The 16,148-nt window shown below is 45.3% G+C and overlaps 1 protein-coding gene across 20 annotated transcripts in view; it reads left to right on the forward strand.

The window, feature by feature from the left end:
- The window catches only part of LOC139031912 (uncharacterized), a 26,460-nt gene extending 14,862 nt beyond the window's left edge, over nt 1-11,598 (forward strand). For 11 of the 20 annotated variants that reach the window (XR_011484443.1, XR_011484442.1, XR_011484444.1 and 8 more), the window contains 3 exons: nt 770-926; nt 4,926-5,074; nt 8,108-8,646. Coding sequence is in view for 10 of the 20 variants with exons in the window: in XM_070457860.1 (XP_070313961.1) it covers nt 770-824 (55 nt within the window). In the remaining 10 variants the exon portion in view is untranslated. The other 9 variants (XM_070457874.1, XM_070457870.1, XM_070457862.1 and 6 more) reach the window with 8 other exon arrangements.
- Nucleotides 11,599-16,148: the final 4,550 nt, after the last annotated feature.

Genomic DNA, 16,148 nt, shown 5'->3' on the forward strand with positions numbered 1-16,148 from the left:
GAGTGTGCACTCAGCAGAAACCAGTGGGCCTTTGCAAGCTGCCCAGGGGCGGACAAATGAGTCCCAGGTCTCATCCCCCAGCGCCTTCTCCCAGGATGGGCGAGCACGCTTCAGTGCACACCTCCCTCCCCGAGCCTTGAAAGGGGGGTGCAGACAGGAGTCTTGTGAGAACAGGGCCCCCTCCTGGCTCACGCCCCCGGATCACACCACCGACACGGGGCCTCCAGCGTTCCGGACATGATCAAGGCCACGTATCCCGTTTGTCCGGCCCTTTCATCTCTCTTGGTCTAGCAGAAGTCATCACTTTTCTGTTGTTGTTCTTCTCAGTCACTTTATTAACTTTTCAGATGCCAGTGTCATAACATTCTTGTTTGTTTATAGTTGAACATAAAATTGCCAGATATACATTCTTTTCTTAAGTAGCCATGATGAAATCGTTGTTTTCACATGATATTTCATTACTTCTCCACTCATGTTCATGGTAAACCCAAGTGTAAAAAGATTAGAAACAACAAACAAATTGTATATGTCGCTGTGTGGGTTCTATATTTTTTGTAGCATCCAGCGTGCATTCTTTATTTATTTTCATGGAGTGTAGTTGATTTAAAACACTGTGTCCATACTGCTGCCTGATGAAGTGATTCAGTTATGCATATGTGCACATTTTTTTAATATTCTTTTCCATTCTGTTTATCACAGGGTATTGAACATGGTTCCCTGTGCCACACAGTAGGAACTTGTGATTCATTTGTTCTTTTTTGCTTTGAAGGATCGGCAACAGCTTTGAAGAGAGTGGGCCAGTTTTCTTGAAGAGGATCTCATAATTGAATTGGTTGGACAGTTTCTTCACAGTCAGACCCAGGCTGAACTTTGGGGCCAGAACACGGCTTCAGTGGCGTTGGGTCCTCTGGGCTGTTCACGGCCAGGTAGGTGCATGAGGCCCGTGGCTCTCGCTGTTGACCGCACTGAGACTGATCACTGGGTTCCGATGAGACTCACCAGTTTTCTGTTTTCAGGTACACTTTTAACTTGAAAAATAATGGGAGAAATGTTCACCTCTAGGGTGTGAGGCACTCATTCCAATTTAACTTGAATTTTATGGTAAGGAAAGCAGCCTGGTGGTGGCCTATCAGACGTCCCCTCGACGTCTGTTTTAATCTTTCGAGGGAGGAGTGCACTGACCAGAAGGAAAGCATGTCCGTGTTAAAATAAAGATGAGGTGTCTCCCTTCCTGGGACACCAGTGCCGGCCCTCCTTCAGTAGGACGCCCTTCCCAGGTGCCAAGGCCACGCTGACTCGCTGGGTGAATCCTTAGTCCCCGCAGGCGTGTCTGACTCTGCGACCCCATGGACTGTAGCCCGCCAGGCTCCTCTGTCCATGGGATTCTCCAGGCAAGAATACTGGACTGGGTAGCCATGCCCTTCTCCAGGGGGTCTTCCTGACCCAGGGATCCAACCCGGGTCTCCCGCATTGCAGACGGATTCTTTACCATCTGAGCCACCAGGGAAGCCCATTTTATAGTAAAATGGAACTTTAAAAAAGAAGTGGGGAACTGTGCTTTTAAAGCCTGCCAGCTCCCATCAGATGGGCAGTGCCCACAGGAGCCCTGGCTGGCTTCTACACCTGGAACAAATTCCGTCCTTGCAAGGCCTTGTCCGGCCCTAAAACGGCCTGGATGGGGACCCTTTGGACATTTCAAAGTGGATTTTTTTTTTTTTTTGCACTTATAGTTAAAGAAGCTAGCTCTGTAAAACATCCCTTTCTCAAGATTCTGAGCCTGAGAGGACAGAAGTGCTCCCGGGAGGAAGCTCGGTGTTAGAACTCATCATGTCCTTGAAATGCAAGCACAACCCCCATTGCTTGTGACCAGAGCCTTGGCTCAGCAAGAAGAACATAAAACTGAAAAAAAAATGAGGGGAAACTTTTAAAACTGAATCAGTAAAACTATGAGATCTTTGTCTGTGTCTATCTGGATGTACGTACATCTTTGTATGCTTATAAATAGGGTCCTTTGTTCCTTGCGGTTAATATTACCGAAATTAATTTGTAAAAGAGCTCTATTTAGTTGGCTTACAGTATAGGCCTCCCTGTGGCTCAGGCAGTAAAGTATCTGCCTGCCATGCAGGAGACCTGGGCTTGATCCCTGGGTTGGGAAGATCCCCTGGAGAATGGAATGGCTACCCACTCCAGTACTCTTGCCTGGAGAATCCCATGGACAGAGGAGCCTGGTGGGCTGCCGTCCATGGGGTCACAAAGAGTCGGACATGACTGAACGACTGAACTGAACATACACACACGCACAAATGCTTACACATTAAATAGAGTGTGCAAATATTTCTAAATTTAACAAAAAACTAACCTAAGTTTTGAGAAGGAATCTTGTGATATAGGATTGATCTTCAATAAATGAAAATAAATTTAAGTTGCTGGTTTGATTAACACAGGCATGTCCTTAGGGCCATCGACATTAAGTATAATTAACAGAGCAGACTTCTGGGTGCCGAGGAGGAGGGAGGTAGGGGAGGGAAGGAGGGGGAGTTTGGGGTTAGCAGATGAAGACTATTACACAGAGAATGGATAGAGGGCAAGGCCCTGCTGTCTAGCACAGGGGGCTATATTCAATAGCCTGTGATAAACCGTTATGGAAAAGAATATTAAAAAAGAATGCATATGTGTGTGTATAACTGAGTCATTTTGCCGTGCGGCAGAGATTGGCAGAACATTGTAAATCAATTGCGCTTTATTCTTAAAAACTGAGGGACTTCCCTGGCAGTCCAGTGGTTAGAACTCTGCGCCTCCAGTGGAAGGGATGCGGGTTTGATCCCTGCTCAGGGGACTAAGATCCCATGTGCTGTGGGCTGCAGCCAAAAATTTAAAATTTAAAAAATTGAGAAAAAGGATAATTGTGTTTTATGGTATGTCTACTTAAAAACAGTTTCTCCAGATTTTGTTAATTTGAAACTTTAGTTTTGCTAAATTAAATTAAATGATGGGAATTCATTACATAGCCAGATCATTTCCAATGGAGATAAAATACTAAAACACTAATTGCTAAGCAAGTCTAAGTTTACCTACTGTATCTTCTTAACAGAGAAAACTAAAGCTGTTTGGGTTACCTGGATACATGTCTTATACCACATTGAGAAAATAAATTGTGCTGGGGGGGGTGGTGGACATTTCTAGAGGTTACAGAATAGGTTTACAAGTTTGCTCACCAGGAGATGTTGAGATGACAAGCAGTTCATAGGTGCTTGCTTCTTGGTTTTTGCTAAAGATTCAGGGTTTCTTTAAGGGCTACAAATTATAGTATATATGTAATTAAAGCTACTTTAACCTAGATGCCCACCAGCAGATGAATGGAGAAAGAAGCTATGGTGCATATATACAATGGGATATCACTCAACTGTAAAGATGAGCACATTTGAGTTGGTTCCAATGAAGTGGATGAACTGAGAGCCTGTTATACAGAGTGAAATAAGCCAGAAGGAGAAAAACAACTATTGTGTACTAACGCGTGTACTTGGAGTCCAGAAAGATGGTGCTGATGAGCCTGTGCTCAGGGCAGCAGTGGAGATGCAGACGTGGAGGACGGGCGTGTGGACGCAGAGGAGGACGAGAGGGTGGGACGGACGGACGGAGTAGCTCGGGAACACGTCCATCACCGCGTGTGAAACAGGCAGGGGGATCTCGCCGTGTGCTGAGGGGGCTCAAGCCTGGCGCCCTGGGACAACCTAGAGGGGTGGGCTGGGGGGAGGGGGAGGGAGGGGACACATGAATACCTGTGACCGGCTCATGTCTGCATATGGCAGAAGCCAGCACAACACTGAAGGCAATCGTCCTCCAATTAAAAATAAATAAACTTTTAAAAAGGGAAACATTTCAGCATACAAGGAAACTAGGAAGGAAAATAATAAAATGCATGTTTTCAGTAAAATAAGGGATGAAAAATGGAAATACATTTTGTTAAGGGGAAAGAGTATGATGTTGTCCTGAAGAATTTTAAAGAGAGATTTTTGTGTGGCAGGAAGCAGCACAGTTTTGTAAAGCAAATATCCTTTAATTAAAGATAAATAAATTAAAAACATAAAGATATTAAACTAATTAGGCTTATTTAGGATGTTAAATTACATGGGAAATATTATCAAACAAAAAACAACATTAAGCCTTCTTTATGTTATGTCTATATAAATATATTATACATTATGTGTTCCAGAAATTACATGAAATTCCTGGAAGCCTTGTGTGTTCTGACATAAAATGTTATCTGACATAAAAACTGAGGCTCCCACTGAAGGGGCTGAACCCAAGAATTAGGGTAAAAAAACAGAATCTGTAAAGTTTATGGCATATGTAGACAAAGTCCACTCTGCATCTACAAAATTTATCCCTCACTGTCAGACGTTTCCCATCCTGATGACCTTGTAAAATGGCAATAGCCTGCTCCTAAATCAGAGAAATTAAGATGGGTAAACAACGGCTGTAAATTGAATGAACAATCAGAGCTGTGGGAAACCCAAGACGGCCGCTTGCTTCCTCCCGTCTCCCTGACAAACCCTATTTTTTATTTGATGGAGTAAAGCCTTCCCTTGATGCAAGGCTTATGGCCTCACAATGACAAAGAAACAGTTTAAGGATGTGTGTTCCCCCCGGCCTTTCGCCTCCCACGGTCTCCAATAATCAAGGCACCCACTTCGCTGGGCAAATCATACAAGTCTTAACAACAACTAAAACCTCACAAACTTCTTGAAATTATCCGTATTCTTATCACCCTCAGTCATCAGGCGAGGTCAACAAAGCTAACGGGAAGCCTGGACTCAAACAGGACAAAAACTAATCACACGGCATTGAGTGACCTGATAAGTGTGATTACAGTTTTTATGACTTTTTGTTTGACATGTTATTGGCTTTTAATCTTTGTTTTCCAGATGTAAAAGAACCTCTCCCCTTAAGCTTATGATGACTGGAAACAAGTTTGTAAATTACCACCCTTGTAAACAGAATTGAAGCATTTCTCTCTTCTCTCTGCCTGACCCCTTCAGCACTAGGAAACTCCAGCGTCCAGCAGCCTTTCCAGGTGAGTAAGGAAGGCCACTTCCTGGCGGGCACAGGAAGCTCAAGACACTCTGGACCTTGGGAAGACAGGGATCCAGCCAAACGTACAGGTGCTGCCAGCAGCGTCTGATAGCATAGCTTTCCTGGCCGTGGGAGGCCTTTGGAAAGTCCAATTTGAGATTCTCTAGGAGTTAGTTTCAGCACAGCCAAGTGTGAAAGTGCCCATAACCCCAAAGAGGGCTCCCCTGGGGGCTAAGCTGGTGAAGAATGCGCCTGCAATGTGGGAGACCTGGGTTCGATCCCTGAGTTGGGAAGGTCACTTGGAGAAGGGAAAAGCTACCCACTCCAGTATTCTGGCCTGGAGAATTCCATGGACTGTGTAGTCCATGGGGTCGCAGAGTCGGACACAACCGAGCGCCTCTCACTTTAACCCCAAAGAAGACGTCCTGTCGGTAGACAGCACGTGGAAAGGTGCCCACGTCACCAGTCATCAGAGAGGCATCGGTCAAACCCACAGTGAGAGGCTGCTTCACTCCCATCACCAGGGCCGTCATCAGAAACACCCCCAGTGACAATGGTTGGCGAGGACATGGGGAAAAGGGAGGCCTGGTCGCTGGAAACGTCAGTCAGCGCAGCCACTGTGGAGAACAGTATGGAGGCTCCTAAAAAACTAAAAACAGACCTTCCCTATGATTTAGCAATTCCACTTCTGGGTATGCAAAGAATAGGAAAGCACTCATTTGAAAAGGCACCCCCCCCTTCTCATAACAGCATGGTTTACAATATGATAGCCACCCAAGTGTCCAGCAAAGGATGAGTGTCTGAAGAAGGTGTGGCATCTGTATCACACACACAGTGGAGTGTTTCGGTGGTGTTTAGCTGCTAAGCCGTGTCCAACTCTTTTATGACCCCATGGACTGTAGCTTGCCAGGCTTCTCGTTCCACGGGGTTTGCCAAGCAACAACGCTGCGGTGGGCTACCATTTCCTTCTCCAGGGGAATCTTCCTGACCCAGGGATTGAATCCACCTCTCCTACATTAGCAGATGGATTCTCTACTACTGAGTCACCAGGGGAGCCCCAGTGGGATATTATTCAGCCATGAAAATGAAATCCTGCCATTTTCCAGCAACATGGATTAACTTAGAGAACATTATGGTTAATGAAATAAGTCAGACCAAGAAAGACAAATAGTCTATGGTATCATTTTTATGTGGGACCTAAAAATAAAGCAAATGACTGTACATCGGAAAACAGAAACAGATTCACAGATATAAAGAACAAGTGAGTGGTTATCAGTGGGAAGAAGCGGGGGACGAGGCAGAATAGAAACATGGGATTAAGAGGTAGAAACTGCATAAAGTAAATAACCAGGATTTCCCTGGTAGTCCAGTAGTTGAGACTCCTTGCTGCTCATGCAGGGCACCCAGGCTTGATCCTGGTTGGGGAGCTGAGATCCCACTTGCTGTGCAGTGCAGTAAAAAATAAAACAAAAGTGAAAAGTAGATAACCAGCAAGGGTATGCTGCGCAGCACCAGGGAACCACGGCCGCTGGTTTGTAATGACTGTGAATGGAGTGTGATCTATAGAACGACGAGTCACTGGTTACACTCCTGAAACTAAAGGCATATTGCAAGTAACTCTACCTCAATAAGAAAGAAAGAGCCCCTGTGTCCAATTAACCTGAGGTAAATAGTCAGGCCAAGTTTCTTGAAACCAGATATTTTTTGCAAACAGTCTTAATCTGGCTATACTTGATGGAAATAAGGATAATTTTAGAGAGACAAAATATGTTTTTTAACAGTATGCCTTTGTGGATATTAACCGGTGCTATTGTCTTTGAGGTTTGGTATTTTCTGCTTAAAACTCACTTCCTAAATGACTCCTTGTTACTGTGTCACATTATTGTAAAGTTTAAGTGAATTATTAAAAGGATGTTCTAAGCTGCTTTCTGAGGCTGATCGCAGTAAATTAACTTTGGATGAAGATCAGACACCCTGTGACCTGCACCCAGGAGATTGTGAAGACTGAAAAAGACATCATTTAAAAGACTTTCTCTCCAACCTAGATGGAAGGACCCTTACCAGGTGCTCTTCACTAGCTCACGCACAGTGAAACTGAAGGGAATTGACTCCTGAATTCGCACTTCCCACTTTACAAAGGCCTCTGCATGAGACTGGTCTGCAGAGAGGACTGTTGACCTCAAACTCACCTTAAAACGACCATCAGGACGACTAAGACTGCAGGAGGGACCGCTGACCCAAGAGCAGGGGCCAGGCCTGTGAGACCCACCCCGTTAGTTCAGCTGAACTGTTATTCAAATGCTTGTCTCCCTAGCAAAATAAAAAGTTATTGTTCTGCCTATACTTTTGCCCCAGTGTTCAGGATGGAAAGAAAATTCTTTGGTGAAGTTGTCACAAAGTACCTCTACGTCGAGCAAAGTAACTGACCGTTGGGCCTGTCATCGAATTCCTCGGTCAGTGCAAGGCTGATGTAGGCCCCTCATAGCAGCCATCACTGACGTTTCAGATGTTCCCGAGATAACCACGCAGCTCGACAAACCTCCCTCCGGCCTGACCTCTCAGGTTCAAATTCTTCAGCACATGAGCGTGTCTGTCTCTTGTCTGATATTTCCCTCTGTTCTTAAGATACTGAGCACAACTTCCCAGGACACCCCCAGCCCCACTCTGACCCTTTCTTAATTAACAAATGTTGTCAGGAGAAAAACACAAGTAAATGAAGCCAGCAAGTCCTCCTGTCAAACACCATTACAGATGGCTTTTGGAAAGATTGCAAAGGAAATGACCCATGGTTTAACACCGTGTTAACAAAACTCCCAATTAATGAGGCTATCAATGAGGGCTCTCGGGGAGGAACCACGCTCCCTTTCCCAGGTTTCTGTTTCACGTGTGGTGTTGGAAACGATCCACCTTGCCAAGGATGGGCGCGTAAACATCTCAACAGCTGGCAAACAGGTTTATGGTCGCTGGCTTATTAAGTTTCCCCACTGTCAATACACAAGGAAATGAACGATCCTCCTTACTCTCCCCATTACAGAGTCAAGAGATCCGTGTCAGCAGGATACCAAGACACTGGTGGCAAAGTCTCTTAGAAAAACGAATTCCTAACACAGGAATGTGTGTAAACAGATGATCAGAAACCTATCAGGCAGCACTGGTCAAATAGCTGAGGAGGCTGCAAAACGCACTGAAGCAAAACAGACATCCTTCCACTCCCTCGCCCGGGTCGTGTGAGATAACAGGGCTGCCTCGGATCTGTGCTGGCAGGACGGGGGGCGTCTGTGCTACGGCGAAGACTTCTTGTTGCGTTTACCTCCGGAGCAGCTGAGACTCGCCTAGAAGGAATTTCCCAAGATGTAAGAAAAACTGACCCCTCAAATGACCTGCTTAGCTGGCTCTTTGCAGGCATGAGCAATTTTTTCCCAGTCTGCTTTATAGATAATTATTATTTTCATAACATGTATTTATCAGTCTTTTCCTGTCAATCCGTCCATGACACAAGTCTACTGCTCAATGTTTATGTGACCGTTCAGCATGGTTGATAAAATGCATAGCCTGTGAAATGTTTCCCCATTAGCAAGACTCTGTGCTTGTTTACTGAGTCTGATTAGCGTCCACCCTATGTGGATAACTAAGCCAATCTCTGCGCACATGGAAACGAACAAAGGAGGCCTAACGCAAGGGGCAGGATGGACCCAGGGCGGATGATGAGCACCCTGCCATCAAGGGACAAATATTTTGGTTACTGATGCTTTCTATCAAAACATGTATGATCAAAGGAGAGGAATAATGAAAGCAATTTTGGCATATTGAGGGTTGGGGGCAAATTATTCTGGCTTATACACGATTCAGTTTAAACTTTATTAAGCTCAGTCAAAACGGCCTGTTTATGGCCTACCCCACAAGCATTGTGCATCTGCTTTAATCATTCAAGAAAAGGGCGTATTGACCAGAGGTAAAGAATGTCCATATTACAGATAAAGACAAACACTTCCTTTCCTGGGATGCCAATGCTGGCGCTCCTTTGATGATAAGACTGCCTTCCCAGGCGCCAAGGCCATCCTGACTCACTGTGTACATGCTGGTCTGTTTTTCCTCGAAACCTTGAAGGAATGTACCCCTGACTTGTTTGATGTTCTTTGTTCTGAGAAGACATAAAACGGGGCTGAAAAACACGCTTCCAGGCAGCGGTCCCTCAGTGTCATCCGAGAGACTGCCTTCCGGCTTCTAGTCCTTCGCTTGGCTCAGAGTTCTTTTCCATGCCCATGGTACACTGTGCACGTATTTCTGTTGACCTGAGTCATCAGAAGGTGTGACCCGGGGACGGAGTGTTCTGTATGCGCTGATTTTTCATCCAGGCTCGTCTGCAGCCGATCATGACCTTTGCCTCAGTCAAGTGTCACGCTCGCGGAGCCTCTCCCAGGCCACCGCTCCCTCTGCGCTGCTGGACCTCATTCTTCCCTTTCCCTCCCTGGCACCTCTGTTCTGCTCATCTCGTTGGTCTGAGCTGACATCGGCGACCCTCTGTGGTTGACTTCCCGCTTGCTGTGATCACTCAGTCTCCCTTTTCTGTGGTCGACGGCTCCCAGTGTGGCCCACTTTTCTGTGCGATTTCTTGCCTTCCCGCTGGTGTCCTCAAGTTCTTTGCAGAGCGGTCCTCAGTGTCTGAGGGGGATTGGTCCACAGACACCACAATCCGGGGATGGTTACATCCCTTCTAGAAAACAGTGATACACCTGCACGTACCCTGCCTACATGCCCCCACGTTCTTCAGATCCTCTCTATACATTATTTAAAATGCCGAATAAAGTGGGAAGGGCTTCCTTGGTGGCTCAGTGGTAAAGGACCCCGCCTGCCGATGCAGGAGTTGTGCCAGACGTAGGTTCGAACCCAGGGTAGAGAAGATCCCCTGGAGAAGGAAATGGCAACCCACTCTTTCCCATTCTTGCCTGGGATTCTTGCCAGCATTCTTGCCTGGGAAATCCCACGGACACAGGAGCCTGGTAGGCTGCGGTCCATGGGGTTGTAAAGTGTCAGACGTGACTGAGCGACAGAACCACGGCAACAACAGCAAGCCAATGTACGTGTTGCGTGACTGGCTGTAAACACAGTGTAAATAAGTACGATGTGAGTGAGTACATACGTAGCTGCTGACGTGCAGCAGATGCAAACTTTGCTTTTGAGAACTTCCTGGAATTTTCTTTCCTGAGTATTTTCAATCTGAGGCAGGTTGAATCCAGAGGCAGAGGGCCTACTGTATACACTGGATACTAATTCTTCATCACTGATGTGTGTGTCACAAATACCTCCTCCCAAGAGATGCCTTGCCTTTTCACTTGTGGGTTCTTTAGATGCAGAGAAGTTTATTTTTTTTAAACCTTGTTCTTGTTGAATGTATTGATCTTTTGTCTTATGGTTTGTGGAGTTTGTGCCTGTTTAAGACATTTTCCTTGATAGCTGAGCTTTCTGATGATTCTCCTGTACTTTTTTCTTAAAAGTTCAGATGCCTGCTTTATTAGATGTAGAGCTTTCAGTGACCAGGATTGAAACCCGTCAATCCTAAAGGAAATCAACCCTGAATATTCATTGGAAGAACTGATGCTGAAGCTCCAGAACTCTGGCCACCTGATGTGAAGAGCCAACTCACTGGAAAAGACCCCGATGCTGGGAAAGATTGAGGGCAGAAGGAGAAGGGGGCGACGGAGGATGAGATGGTTGGATGGCGTCACTGACCCAGTGGACGTGACTTTGAGCAGACTCTGGGAGGTGGTGAGGGACAGGGGAGCCTGGCATGCCGTGGTCCACGGGGTCACAGAGAGTCAGACACGATGTCGTGACGGAACACAAGCCGCCACAAAGGAGGGCAGCACTGGTGTTTTCTTTGCTCGCGGTGGGTGTGCAGCTGTTTCAGCTGAGAAGAATGTTGCCCACCACCCAGTCCCACCTACAACACACCCTGGAAGGAATTCAACGCAGAGACCAGGAATGAGACACTCTGTGCTCTGGGGAAACAGGCAGAACAGGCCCTCAGTTAGTTAGACATTTTCAGAAGAGAATTTATGAACCCGCATTCTTGCACCTCCTCATACTTAGAGAAGCACTAAAACCATTAACTCAGATACCTGTTCCTCATCACCTTCAGCAACATTCTACCAAGACAGGAGCTTGGCTGCGGGGACCCTTTGACAAGATCACGGCTATACTGATCGCCAGCCCCCAGCTCTCGGGACCAGCTCCTCAGAGCTGCAGCGAGACTGCTTCTCAGACTGTGGTCCTTAGGTGTGAGGTGTGTGCACGCTCCGTGGTGTCCGACTCGCGACCCCATGGGCTGTAGCCCACGAGGCTCCTCCACCCCTGGGATTTGCCAGGCAAGAATACTGGAGGGGGTTTCCATTTCCTACTCCAGGGGATCTTCCCAACCCGGGGATAGAACCCATGTCTCCTGCATTGTCAGGTTGATTCTTTACCACCAAGCCACGTGGGTTCCCAGTCCTTCGTAAACCCCAGATAAAACTGAAACTCACAGATCGCCTGTTGCAGGTTCTTATTTCAGCCCACACAGCCCATCCCGTCCCCGTTGCTTCTGGCACCACACCTGTCCCCCCATCAGGTTTGCCTGTGTCGGGGGCTCCACGCTTCTGTGTCCACAGAGAACGATCCACTCCACTGGCTTAGAGGACCCAGCTTCACACGGAGGAGTGGCTGGTAGGAAAGATCCCCTCCCTCAGTCTTATGATGTCCAGGCCCTATTTCCTTGCATGGGAATTTTAGAATTAATGTCAGTTTATCTGGGAATCCATATTGAAATGTGGGTGAGTTGCCCTGAATTCACAGTTTAATTTGGGGATAATGAACATTTTAAAGATACTGCATCATCCTCTTGTTGAGCAGGGGTGACATTTCCAGGGATGTTGATCATCTTCGATACTTTTCAACAAAGGGATTTTATTATCCCTCTATCTTGTGCATCTTTTGTTAGATTTATTCTTATTGTGTTTTTTACACTTCTGTTCTAAATGACATCTGGGAACCCTGCTTCCTGTTAATAACTTTCAGTTTTTCTTTCCTGTGCTCACTGACACACACCCTAACCCTAAATTCTGAAACTTGATATTCAGTCACTCAGTCGTGTCCAACTCTTTGCGACCCCATGGACCGCGGCACACCAGGCTCCCCTGTCCTTCACCAACTCCCAGAGCTTGCTCAAACTCATGTCCATTGAATCAGTGATGCCATCTAACCATCTCATCTTCTGTCACCCAACTCTCCTCCTGCCCTCAATCTTTCTCAGCATCGGGGTCTTTTCTAATGAGTCGGCTCTTCACATCAGGTGGCCAAAGTATTGGAGCTTCAGCTTCAGCATCAGTTCATCTAATGAATATTAAGGATTGATTACCTTTAGGATTGCCTAGTTTGATCCTTCACCCCAAGGGACTCTCAAGAGTCTTCTCCAACACCACATTTCAAAAGAATCAGTTCTTCAGTGTTCAGTCTTCTTTATGGTCCAAATATCACATCCATACATGACTACTGAAAAAACCATAGCTTTGACTATATGGGCCTTTGTCGGCAAAGTAATGACTGCTTTTTAACATGTTGTCTAGGTTTGTCATAACTTTCCTTCCAAGGAGCAAGTGTCTTTATATTTCATGGCTATAGTCACCATATTCAGTGATTTTGAAGTCCAAAAAATAAAGTCTGTTACTATTTCCTCTGTTTCCCCATCTATTTGCCATGAAGTGATGGGACCAGATGCCATGATCTTAGCTTTCTGAATGTTGAGTTTTAAGCCAACTTTTTCACTCTCCTCTTTCACTTTCATCAAGAGTCTTTGGTTCTTCTCGCTTTCTGCCGTAAGGGTGGTGTCATCTGCTATCTGAGGTTATCGATGTTTCTCCCGGCAGTCTTGATTCCAGCTTGCGCTTCATCCAGCCAGGCATTTCACATGTTGTACCCTGCATATAAGTTAAATAAGCAGGGTGACAATATTCAGCCTTGACGTACTCCTTTCCCGATTTGAAACCAGTCTGTTGTTCCATGTCCGCTTCTAACTGTTGCTTCTTGACCTCAGGAGGCAGGTAAGATGGTCTAGTATTCCCATCTCTTGAAGTATTTTCCACAGTTTATGTGATCCACACAGTCAAGGGCTTTAGTGTAGTCAACGAAGCAGAAGTACATGTCTTTCTGGAACTCTCTTGCTTTTTCTGCGATCCAACGGACATTGGCAATTTGATTTCTGGTTCCTCTGACTTTATTTTTGTTCTGAATCCAGCTTGAACATCTGGAAGTTCACGGTTCACATACTGTTGAAGCCTGGCTTGGAGAATTTTGAGCATTACCTCGCTAGTGTGTGAGATGAGTGCAGTTATGCAGTAGTTTGAACATTCTTTGACATTGTCTTTCTTTGGGATTGGAAAGAAAACTGACCTTTTCTAGTCCTGCAACCACTGCTGAATTTTCCAAATTTGCTTGCATACTGAGTGCGGCACTTTCACAGCATCATCTTTTGGGATTTGAAATCGCTCCACTGGAATTCTATCACCTCCCCTAGCTTCATTCATAGTGATGCTTCCTAAGGCCCACTTGACTTTGAACTCCAGGATGTCTGGCTCTAGGAGTGATCACACTGTTGTGGTTATCTGGGTCATTCAGATCTTTCCTGTATAGTACTTCTTTGCATTCTTGCCACCTCTTCTTAATCTCTTTTGCTTCTGTTAGGTCCATACAGTCTCTGTCCTTTATTGTGCCCATCTTTGCATGAAATGTTCCCTTGGTATGTCTAATTTTCTTGAAGAGATCTCTAGTCTTTCTCATTGTACTGTTTTCCTGTATTTCTTTGCAATAATACTTAGGAAGGCTTTCTTATCTCTCCTTGCTATACTTTGGAACTCTGGAATTCAGAGTTCCTTTGCCTTTCATTTCTCTTCCTTTCTTGGCTATTTGTAAGGCCTCCTCAGACAACCATTTTGCTTTTTTGCATTTCTTTTTCTTGGGGATGGCTTTGATCACCGCCTGCTGTATAATGTCACAAACCTATGTCCATAGTTCTTCAGGCACTCTATTAGATCTAATCTGATGATTGAATCTATTTGTCACTTCCACTCTATGATCATACAGGATTTGATTTAGGTCATACCTGAATGGCCTAGTGGTTTTCCCTACTTTCTTTAATTTAAGTCTGAATTTTACATAAGGAGTCCATGACCTGAAATGAGCCACAATCAGCTTCCAGTCTTGTTTTTGCTGACTATGCAGAGATTCTCCATCTTTGGTTGCAAAGAATAAATCAATCTGATTTTGGTGTTGACCCTCTGGTGATGTCCATGTGTAGAGCTGCCTCTTGTGCTGTTGGAAGGAGGTGTTTGCTATGACCAGTGCGTTCTCTTGGCAAAACTGTGTTAGCCTTTTCCCTGCTTCATTTTGTACTCTAAGGTCAAACTTGCCTGTTACTCCAGAAATCTCTTGACTTCCTACTTTTGCATCCCAGTCCCCTATGATGAAAAGGACAGCTTTTTTTGGTGTTAGTTCTAGGTCTTCTATGTCTTCATAGAACCGTTCAACTTCAGCTTCTTTGGCATTAGTGGTTGGGGCATAGATTTGGATTACTGTGATATTGAATGGTTTGCTTTAGAAACGAACAGAGATCATTCTGACACTTTGGGGACTGCGCCCAAGCACTGAATTTTGGGCTCTTATTGACTGTGAGGGCTACTCCATTTCTTCTAAGGGATTCCTGCCCACAGTAGTAGATATAATGGTCATCTAAATTAAATTCACCCATCCCAGACCATTTTAGTTCACTGATTCCTAAAATGTTGATGTTCACTCTTTCCATCTCCTGTTTGACCACTTCCAATTTACCTTGATTGATGGAGCTAACGTTCCAGGTTCCTATTCAATATTGCTCTTTACAGCATCGGACTTTACTTTCAACACCAGACATATCCACAACTTAAAATTGCAGTTTTCACTGGTTTTCTTTATAGACGGTTATCTGATTGTGATGAATGATCATTTCTTTCCAGGGATTAGTAGGCTAGAAAATAGGGAAGCTGACATTCCTGCCTTACTCTTGATCTTCAAGGTAATCTTCCAACCGTTCACTATTAGGATGATTTGCTGTAGGATTTTGGAATACACCTTCCCACGGTAAGGAAATTGCCTTCTAGGTTGACTAAGAAACTGTGAACTGTGCTCTGTATCATCCCGTGTTTCCCCAGCCTTTAAACTGTTTGTGTGTGTTAAATTATTACATTACTCGGTTTTCTAATATAAAATTATTTTTGCATTGAAGGGATTCTCCCTTGATCATGATGTAGTTTGCAAAGGCTCTTGGTGGGCAGGGATTTCATCACTGGTTCAACATTTTTCACGTGAAATCGGTCTATTCAAGTTTCAAGCTTCAGTAAAGTCAGTTCGTTTCCCCTGGAAACTGACCATTTTATCTCATTTTTTAAATATTTTATCATAGAAAAGGTACCACAGACTTGTCTCTGCCATGTGCTTTCTCTTCATTTCACTGTGGTTTGTGCCTTCTCCCCTTCCTACCTCATCTGCTTGGTTTTCACACCAGACATTTTATCAGTCCTTCAGAAGAGCCCACTTTTTACTTTGCTGACTTTCCCTGGTAATCTTGTCTCTTTATTTATTGTCTTCTTCTGTCTTCCTTACTCACGTCCGTGCTTCTCTTCTGCTCAGGTTTGGTTTTTTGTTCCTTTGCTAACTTCTGACTGTGACATTTCAGTCGTGTCCGACTCTTTGTGACCCCATGGACTGTGGCCCACCAGGTTCCTCTGTCCATGGGATTCTCCAGGCAAGAATACTGGAGTGGGTTGCCAGTCCCTTCTCCGGGGGATCTTCCCAGACCCAGGGATCAAACCCAGATCTCCTGCATTGTGAATATATTTTTTACCATTTGAGCCACGCGGGGAAGCCGTTTAACTTACTACAAACACGGCTCTTGCCCTCACTTTTCTAACCTAGGCGGTCGGACCGAGCCATCTCACTGTAGGTCCCGAGTCAGCAGGACCTGTTCTGTGATCGTGCATCATCACTCACTTCTAAGGTGCTTCCTAAGC

Source organism: Odocoileus virginianus, chromosome 28 (genome assembly GCF_023699985.2).
Source record: "Odocoileus virginianus isolate 20LAN1187 ecotype Illinois chromosome 28, Ovbor_1.2, whole genome shotgun sequence".
In the NCBI taxonomy this organism is placed as follows: Eukaryota; Metazoa; Chordata; class Mammalia; order Artiodactyla; family Cervidae; genus Odocoileus; species Odocoileus virginianus.